The following is a 10,521-nucleotide window of genomic DNA, read 5'->3' as shown; positions in this document are numbered from 1 at the left end:
GGGATCGAATCGGGATCGCAAGGTGACTTTCACCTTGCGATCTGCACTAACTTTTCTTCTGATTTTGACTATATAGTCAGAATCGGAAGAAAAAATCTCACCGTGTGTACACACCTTTAGACTGAGTTTACTGTACTTCTTCCTGGGCCTCCCCATTGCTTTAATAGGCAGCCGCCACCACCACTAATCCCTCGCTCTTTGAGACTTGTATTTCACGGACTGGGTGCACTGCTTAGTAAATGACAAACATAACACGGCCGGTACACTACTGTATGTTAATGAATGGCTCATGCTGGCTTTGGTTGGGGGAAGGGAACACAGAAGGAATGTTCATTTATAAGGCATATTAGCATTGTGTATGCACATAGAGATTGAGAGATGCCTGGAGTGAGTGAGCTGTCAGTTGCCGGGCAGCTCTGCTAACGTTGTGCGTCTTTTCTTGCCATAAATGCATCTTATACACATCGTAGCATTTTGTATGCAGATACAGCCGGAAACGTACACTCAATATAGGCATGTCACACATCAATATAGGCATGTCACATATCATTTTAATCAGCAGAAGCTGCTTGTGCATCCTATTCACATAGTGATGCATATATGATGTACTTATGGCAAAAAAAGATGCCCCACAGTTTTAATGTATTAAAACAGTACTATATTTAATGTGCATTGGCCCACTTGTCAGGGCTTGCTACATTGCTCAGTATTCTGTAGTGCCATATCCATCCACTGCTATTTAGCACTGTACTGTATTTTTCATTAGTGGAACAATTGCCACCCAGTGGTGAAACTGGGTATTGCATGCTGTGGATCCTCTTGTGCCTTCTTATGCCCAACTTTGCCTACCTGCGCTATTTCAATGGCATGACTAGGACTCTTGTATGGCGCAGCAGCAGCAACGATAAGCATGGCTACATCTGTATTTAATAGCCTTATATTCTAGCCAGGTCTACAAATGTGTATAAAGAAATCTAATTAATTACTAATTGTCAATAATCAAGTACTGGAATCTGTTCAAACAGTGTTATTAAAACTAGTAAAGCAACCTAGGATATGCCTGGTCACCTCAGTCGGCCTCTGGCTCTGCCCTGCCAACCCAATCCAGTTATCCCCATAATTATCCCATTCTCTGCTCCTACCCAGGTCTTCCTCTTGGGCTAGGTCTGTCCCATCTCCATAGCAGTGGGAGCCATTGGGGCATGAGACCTGGTTCCCATTGTGTGTGCTTTCTGGAAACTGAACAGATCTTACACAATCATTATATAGGCAAAGCAATGATTCATAATATAAATTAAGATACATTTTATTTTATATTTTTAACTATATTAAAGACTGGAGAACAGACCTTTCTACAATGGTTATATAGATAAAGCAATATTTAATCAAATACATTGTAAAGTTAAATATTATTTTTTACTATATTAAAAAGAGTGGAGAACAAATGGCAATGAATTTTCCAATGCCTGCTGAATGCTTTCCTTATTGTGCATGCAATGAGCTGGTAATACTGTATGGCTTGCTACATAACACATATATATTCAGTACACTGATGTGTAAATGTATAGTCCAAAATCATCAGATAGGCTAGATACAGTATAAATTTGATATCTCACTTCCCCTAAATATTCCATTACGTGCTGTCAACATTTTTACAAATATTTCATAAATAGCTTACATACAAACATTTTGAAATGTATCTAGACTGTATTGTCAACAAGTCATTAATTCTATGTTTATTATAATAGTCTCATGATTAATACACCAGTGGCATTACAGCATTTATACATCGTATAATTACCTGCAACAGTTAAACTTTAAACTACTGTATGTATTTCATAAACAGACCCTACAGTTAGAACAATTTCATATTTAGATATTACTCTTGTGTTCTTTATGGTATGGAGTCAAAATTCCGGCAGTCTGGATTCTGGCAATCGGGAGACCAACAACGGGATCCTGATGGCCCAAATCCTGACACATCTGTAAGGTAAGTAGTAGGGCTGGGGTTAAGGTTAGCCAATAGGGGGGTTTAGGGTTAGGCAGTGGAGGTGGGGGAGCTTAGGGTTAGTCTGCGGGGGAGGGGGGGATGTTGATTAGGGTTAGATTGTAGGAGGGGATGGTAAGGATTAGGCTGTGGGAGGTGTGGGTTAAGGTTATCACCATCATTTGAATGAAACCCCATATGTTCTCTTCTCTGTGATATAACTGGTCTTTTGAACAACTTTATCATACATTTTGCTTGGATTTCAAGCTAAAAAAACTACAATGAATTTATCTACTGTACGTTGATCCCAGCACTGTTCCTAATCTATTTGCATGGCTATGATTTTAACTGCATTTTGTGCTATTGTATTATTTAAATAGTCTATTCTAACTATTTTACACAAAGGACATGACACTGGGTGAAATATTTAGAAGTGGATGTAGCTCTCTTTAAAAATGTTTGTATGGAAATTAATTGAATAATGGTGTGTGGGTAATAGTCTACATATTTTCTAGTTTAATTTCAAAGAATCTGAGAGTCAGAGGTAGACTTGGTCTTAGACTGTAAATCTGCCTGCACAGTGTCCTCAGTGAAAGCTCTCTCAAATATAGACTGGATAGAGGACCGGAATTTTCCCTTAAACTCCCGCCCAATGAAGACATAGAGAAAAGGATTAACGCAGCTGTTAATAAATGCCAGGCTGGAGGTAAGTGGAATTCCAACTTGTATCACATCATGAATATCTGCCCCGTAGCTTGCAGACACGTCAAGGAAGGAGAATACATGATAAGGAAACCAGCAGACAAAGAATGAAACAATGAGAGCTACAATAATTTTGAATGGCTTGGTAGATGTGGTCATGTGATTTCTTTGTATACGCAATGCAATTACTGTGTAACATGATATTATGATGGAGAAAGGAATAGCAAAGCCTATGATGAATCTCATTATCACAGTGTCCACATGTCTTGATATAGACACATCAGGATCATCTGCAAAGTTGTTATAGCAGAACACTCTCCCATTGTCATCATAGATATCTCTAAATATAAAGTAGGGTAAACTGAAAATAAAAGCCAAGATCCAAACACACAGGACAACAATGGAAGCCAGTCTTGGGGTTCTATGGTTCTGACACCAAACAGGAAGAATGGCAGAAATACAGCGATCAATGCTGATAATAGTGAGCAAGAAGACGCTGGCAAACAGATTGAGAAATGCAAGTGTACTATTTAACTTGCACATAAATTTTCCAAATGGCCAATGAAAATCAAGGGCAATGTAGGTGATGCTCAGTGGTAGAAAAAATGTGAAGATAAAATCAGCTATCGCTAGATTTAGGAACCACACGACGTTGACTGTCTTTTTCATCCGGAAGACACTGAACCAGATGACCAGGCCATTTCCTGTTGTCCCCAGTAGAAAAGCCACAGAGTAGATCACCATAGAGAAAACATGAAGGATGTGTCCCACATTGTCCTCTGAGTTGCTGCCGTTGATTTCTTGTGTGAAACTTTCATAGTTGTCATCAGATACATATGTGGTGACGTCCTCCACTCTCTTAGTGATATTAGGGATCAGATATGCAGTAGTAATGCTCTCCATCCTTTAAAGAGGAAAGACAGGAGACTATTGTTCAGAGATAATTTAAGTTGTAATTTTCAGATTAATTGCAATACAAAGTGTAAAACAACTGTTACTGTAAGTTATAATTTTAATTACGTTTGCTGAATATATTACCTGCGTGTTATCCTGTTGTAACAAAATATATAGAATTTTTATTTTTTATTTTTTTAGCATTTAGCATAAGTTCCTCTTCAGGATATCTAGGACATTTATCAAAACTGTTTTATAGATGGGGCGTGGCCTAGCGGGACATGGAGTAGCAGCTCGGTGCGGGCGCTCTCCACCTTCAATATCCGATTCATCCATCCTGAGGAGTCCCCCCGAGCCCGTTTTTGCTGTACCTGGTGGAGGAAGGTGTTGTGCCGCCTGGGAGCTGCTGTGTGCCGCTGGACGAGGCGTGTTTGTTGGGCTGCTGGGCGCCTTTTATCCCAGCTCTCCCCCTCCCAAGATGGCGCCGTGACTTCCGGTTCGGGCCCTGCATCGCGTCTCCTCAGCGTGTGCCGCACTGGACACGCATCTGGAGGGGACAACACCGAAGCCTGCCTGCCGCTCTCCTGTGCGAGCCCCGAGCCAGCAACACCAGCTACAAGCCGTGGTGAGTTGGATCTCCCCCCTGCAGTGCCCGTGTGCAACGGAGCCAGGGGCTGCTTGGGTCACGCTGCTAGTATTCGGGATCACGCTCCTGCCTCCCCAATCCCTGCCTCCCACTCCTATGGGTGTACTCTGCGCTGGTTGCCGCTGCTGAGGACCGCAGCATATTTAGAACACCCCTGGGCCGGCTGTATGCCAGCGGGACCAGAGGACTACCTGCCTGAGTGGCTCTGCATAGCTGGCCTGATTCTATCCCTCACAGGGAGCGACAGTCACAGTCTCCTCTGTTTAATGTAGAAATAGGAAAAAAAGGTACCCTGGGCTATTCGGGCGCTGTGAGGCGAGGTGCTTGGCTAAGCAGCAGCCAGTTTTTTAGGGGAGTCACTCCCTATATGGTAGCAAAAGAAAGAGAAGGAGGCTGCGTTGTTAGAGGAAAGAACAGTACCATTCACTATGTGTATATAATTTTTAAAAACAATTTATTAAAAAACAATAATAACTCTTTAAGAAAAGCAGTTTTTTTGTGCAAAATGAGCCAATTATAAGCAGGAAATGATTTAGCCAATTATATAGGATGGATAGAGTTTACCCCTGGAGGTGATTCAGGACTGATGTTTTGTATTCTCAGGATCCGTTCCACATTTTGCCCATAGATGGTATGTCCAGTTAGATTCCACTGTAAAGAGTCCCTTTTAGATGGTATTGTAGAGAGTCCAAATTATAATTCCATATGCCGCTAGAGGGTTGATGCAGAATCCCATATATGGTGGGTACCTCATGCGTATATTCAAAGGTATACTTTGCTGTCTGGGTTTGGGCTTTATATACCCTAGACAAGATGGTGGCTTAATTGGCACCTGGATGCACATTTCCTGTTTAGCACTAACATACCATTTTTTAATCATAAAAACAGCTAAAAAGTGTATAGGAGACAGACCTACTTGCATAGAAACCTTTGGTAGTGATAAACTTTTGTTTTTTATTTAAATATGGGATATATTGATTCAATAGGGAATTTTGGTATTACTGCGTAGTCATGGAGACCTTACTCAGGATCATTTCATAGGTTGAGAGGGAGTCATGTGATCAGTACTGTCATGTGACTACTGATCATGTGATGGTTGAGGTGTAGTCTCAGAAATATACATGTGTGGGAAACAAAAACCCTTTCTCCTTTTCTTTTATATACATATAATTTCTAATCATCAATTTGGGAATATCGGTGATCAGTGGCCGGCCTCCCCCTCTCCCATTCTGCCCTTTGGAAGCGTTATATACATATTCACATATGTCCGGGCCGTTGGTATGGTAACGGCTACCGGATGTGACGTATCGTGTGTGGGAACCAATGGTCTTCTCCGGGCCGTTGCCATAGTAACGCGGCTCGGAGAAGGCGGATGTCCACTCTGCTGTGACGGGCGGAGGAGGTCCTTCCGCCCTCGTCCGTCTCCCTGGCGACGCGGACCTATTCGCCACGCTCTCGTCGGCCGTTGCCATGACGACGTGGCCCTGTTCGCCGCGCCTACCTCGGCCGTCACCATGGCGACGCGGCCCTATTGGCCGCCTCCTCCTAGACCGAGCGGCATATTCTGTGTGTTGTGTGTACCGGGCCGGTCCCCGTGGAAACCCCTAATAACACATCCCTAACAGCCGAGAGTTAGGATAAAATATGCCATAGTATATGCATATTTTGTCAGTCTAATATCCATGGCAACCATATAGAACTAAAAACACTAAGGTTCCATATGTTTCACACAAGAGGGAGTTTCATGTGGTACAATGGCAGCTTATATACCATAATTTTTTTTCCTCAAAACCTAATCATAAATGGTAGATATTTATACCACATATGGAAATATCGATAGTCTATATTTCTTCCACATAAAGAGAGTGTAAGGGATAATAAATTGATTTAAGTGGATATACTATGACTTTTAGTGCCAAAGGAAAATTACTACATTGAAATCTAGATTAATCCAGCAGTGACAATAAAATATTCCTATGGCTAACCGGCCTATAAACACATATTATAGAGCTGAGACTACTCGATCTATGAGAGAAGGAGTTTTGATACAGAAAAAATAATATAGTAAGTTTAATATTTGTAAGAAAAATAAAAATTCATATTTCTGTAATGGCGAAATTGGAACCATATTATACCGTTCCTATGTTAAATGATCGTATTCAATTCCACTGCTTCATCTATAAAAGCCCATTGTTGTAGAAAGCCAAGGATCTTTAATACATGCAATTTCTTTCTCAGGCCTTAAATGGCTCGGAGCTAAGGAGTTTTTTAGGGATCGTCCCTTCCTAAAGACAAATGTGGGCTTAATTGGAAGAACATCTCTCAATAAGTTGTCTTGTTTTAATATATTATAGTTTTTCTTAATTATAGATTTTATCTTAGGACAGTGGTCATTATGGGTGGTAATGAAAGCTAAATGGTGCTCTTTGTCTATTTCTGAGTTATTATTCGGTTTCTTTTTTTTAGATAATAATAGATCTCTATCTATCTCTCTCACTTCTTCTAATGTTTTATAGAGTAGGGGTGTGGGGTACCCACGATGTTCAAAAGAGTCCACCATGTGTTTAGCTTGTGGTTCAAAAGACTGTAAATCGGAACAATTTCTTCTGAGACGAATTAATTGGCTCCGAGGTATACTTTTTTTCCATGGTGGATAATGTGCACTAGCGTAGTGGAGGTAGGCATTTGCTCCTACCTCTTTAATATGATTAGTAGTGATGAGCACCGGAAATTTTTCGGGTTTTGTGTTTTGGTTTTGGGTTCGGTTCCGCGGCCGTGTTTTGGGTTCGAACGCGTTTTGGCAAAACCTCACCGATTTTTTTTTGTCGGATTCGGGTGTGTTTTGGGTTCGGGTGTTTTTTTCAAAAAACCCTAAAAAACAGCTTAAATCATAGAATTTGGGGGTCATTTTGATCCCAAAGTATTATTAACCTCAATAACCATAATTTCCACTCATTTTCAGTCTATTCTGAACACCTCACACCTCACAATATTATTTTTAGTCCTAAAATTTGCACCGAGGTCGCTGGATGGCTAAGCTAAGCGACCCAAGTGGCCGACACAAACACCTGGCCCATCTAGGAGTGGCACTGCAGTGTCACGCAGGATGGCCCTTCCAAAAATCACTCCCCAAACAGCACATGACGCAAAGAAAAAAAGAGGCGCAATGAGGTAGCTGTGTGAGTAAGCTAAGCGACCCTAGTGGCCGACACAAACACCTGGCCCATCTAGGAGTGGCACTGCAGTGTCACGCAGGATGGCCCTTCCAAAAAACACCCCCCAAACAGCACATGACGCAAAGAAAAATGAAAGAAAAAAGAGGTGCAAGATGGAATTGTCCTTGGGCCCTCCCACCCACCCTTATGTTGTATAAACAGGACATGCACACTTTAACCAACCCATCATTTCAGTGACAGGGTCTGCCACACGACTGTGACTGAAATGACGGGTTGGTTTGGACCCCCACCGAAAAAGAAGCAATTAATCTCTCCTTGCACAAACAGGCTCTACAGAGGCAAGATGTCCACCTCATCATCATCCTCCGATATATCACCGTGTACATCCCGCTCCTCACAGATTATCAATTCGTCCCCACTGGAATCCACCATCTCAGCTCCCTGTGTACTTTGTGGAGGCAATTGCTGCTGGTCAATGTCTCCACGGAGGAATTGATTATAAATCATTTTAACGAACATCATCTTCTCCACATTTTCTGGAAGTAACCTCGTACGCAGATTGCTGACAAGGTGAGCGGCGGCACTAAACACTCTTTCGGAGTACACACTTGTGGGAGGGCAACTTAGGTAGAATAAAGCCAGTTTGTGCAAGGGCCTCCAAATTGCCTCTTTTTCCTGCCAGTATAAGTACGGACTGTCTGACGTGCCTACTTGGATGCGGTCACTCATATAATCCTCCACCATTCTTTCAATGGTGAGAGAATCATATGCAGTGACAGTAGACGACATGTCCGTAATCGTTGTCAGGTCCTTCAGTCCGGACCAGATGTCAGCATCAGCAGTCGCTCCAGACTGCCCTGCATCACCGCCAGCGGGTGGGCTCGGAATTCTGATCCTTTTCCTCGCACCCCCAGTTGCGGGAGAATGTGAAGGAGGAGATGTTGACAGGTCGCGTTCCGCTTGACTTGACAATTTTGTCACCAGCAGGTCTTTGAACCCCAGCAGACTTGTGTCTGCCGGAAAGAGAGATCCAAGGTAGGTTTTAAATCTAGGATCGAGCACGGTGGCCAAAATGTAGTGCTCTGATTTCAACAGATTGACCACCCGTGAATCCTTGTTAAGCGAATTAAGGGCTCCATCCACAAGTCCCACATGCCTAGCGGAATCGCTCCCTTTTAGCTCCTCCTTCAATGCCTCCAGCTTCTTCTGCAAAAGCCTGATGAGGGGAATGACCTGACTCAGGCTGGCAGTGTCTGAACTGACTTCACGTGTGGCAAGTTCAAAAGGTTGCAGAACCTTGCACAACGTTGAAATCATTCTCCACTGCGCTTGAGACAGGTACATTCCACCTCCTATATCGTGCTCAATTGTATAGGCTTGAATGGCCTTTTGCTGCTCCTCCAACCTCTGAAGCATATAGAGGGTTGAATTCCACCTCGTTACCACTTCTTGCTTCAGATGATGGCAGGGCAGGTTCAGGCGTTTTTGGTGGTGCTCCAGTCTTCTGTACGTGGTGCCTGTACGCCGAAAGTGTCCCGCAATTCTTCTGGCCACCGACAGCATCTCTTGCACGCCCCTGTCGTTTTTTTAAAAATTCTGCACCACCAAATTCAAGGTATGTGCAAAACATGGGACGCGCTGGAATTTGCCCATATTTAATGCACACACAATATTGCTGGCGTTGTCCGATGCCACAAATCCACAGGAGAGTCCAATTGGGGTAAGCCATTCCGCGATGATCTTCCTCAGTTGCCGTAAGAGGTTTTCAGCTGTGTGCGTATTCTGGAAACCGGTGATACAAAGCGTAGCCTGCCTAGGAAAGAGTTGGCGTTTGCGAGATGCTGCTACTGATGCCGCCGCTGCTGTTCTTGCGGCGGGAGTCCATACATCTACCCAGTGGGCTGTCACAGTCATATAGTCCTGACCCTGCCCTGCTCCACTTGTCCACATGTCCGTGGTTAAGTGGACATTGGGTACAACTGCATTTTTTAGGACACTGGTGAGTCTTTTTCTGACGTCCGTGTACATTCTCGGTATCGCCTGCCTAGAGAAGTGGAACCTAGATGGTATTTGGTAACGGGGGCACACTGCCTCAATAAATTGTCTAGTTCCCTGTGAACTAACGGCGGATACCGGACGCACGTCTAACACCAACATAGTTGTCAAGGCCTCAGTTATCCGCTTTGCAACAGGATGACTGCTGTGATATTTCATCTTCCTCGCAAAGGACTGTTGGACAGTCAATTGCTTGGTGGAAGTAGTAAAAGTGGGCTTACGACTTCCCCTCTGGGATTACCATCGACTCCCAGCAGCAACAACAGCAGCGCCAGCAGCAGTAGGCGTTACACGCAAGGATGCATCGGAGGAATCCCAGGCAGGAGAGGACTCGTCAGAATTGCCAGTGACATGGCCTGCAGGACTATTGGCATTCCTGGGGAAGGAGGAAATTGACACTGAGGGAGTTGGTGGGGTGGTTTGCGTGAGCTTGGTTACAAGAGGAAGGGATTTACTGGTCAGTGGACTGCTTCCGCTGTCGCCCAAAGTTTTTGAACTTGTCACTGACTTATTATGAATGCGCTGCAGGTGACGTATAAGGGAGGATGTTCCGAGGTGGTTAACGTCCTTACCCCTACTTATTACAGCTTGACAAAGGCAACACATGGCTTGACAAATGTTGTCCGCATTTCTGGTGAAATACTTCCACACCAAAGAGCTGATTTTTTTGGTATTTTCACCAGGCATGTCAACGGCCCTATTCCTCCCACGGACAACAGGTGTCTCCCCGGGTGCCTGACTTAAACAAACCACCTCACCATCAGAATCCTCCTTGTCAATTTCCTCCCCAGCGCCAGCAACACCCATATCCTCCTCATCCTGGTGTACTTCAACACTGACATCTTCAATCTGACTATCAGGAACTGGACTGCGGGTGCTCCTTCCAGCACTTGCAGGGGGCGTGCAAATGGTGGAAGGCGCATGCTCTTCACGTCCAGTGTTGGGAAGGTCAGGCATCGCAACCGACACAATTGGACTCTCCTTGTGGATTTGGGATTTCGAAGAACGCACAGTTCTTTGCGGTGCTTTTGCCAGCTTGAGTCTTTTCAGTTTTCTAGCGA

General features: G+C 43.9%; 1 protein-coding gene across 1 annotated transcript; it reads right to left on the bottom strand.

Annotated features, from left to right (window-relative positions):
* Positions 1-1,756: 1,756 nt before the first annotated feature.
* LOC134967035 (chemerin-like receptor 1) lies at positions 1,757-3,451 on the bottom strand. Its single transcript, XM_063944024.1, has one exon. It carries the CDS (start codon positions 3,431-3,433, stop codon positions 2,510-2,512), a length of 924 nt encoding a protein of 307 aa, XP_063800094.1. The 5' UTR covers positions 3,434-3,451; the 3' UTR covers positions 1,757-2,509.
* Between the last annotated feature and the right edge of the window lie 7,070 nt (positions 3,452-10,521).

Source organism: Pseudophryne corroboree, chromosome 10, assembly GCF_028390025.1.
Source record: "Pseudophryne corroboree isolate aPseCor3 chromosome 10, aPseCor3.hap2, whole genome shotgun sequence".
In the NCBI taxonomy this organism is placed as follows: Eukaryota; Metazoa; Chordata; class Amphibia; order Anura; family Myobatrachidae; genus Pseudophryne; species Pseudophryne corroboree.
This window is presented reverse-complemented; position numbering and strand designations above follow the sequence as displayed.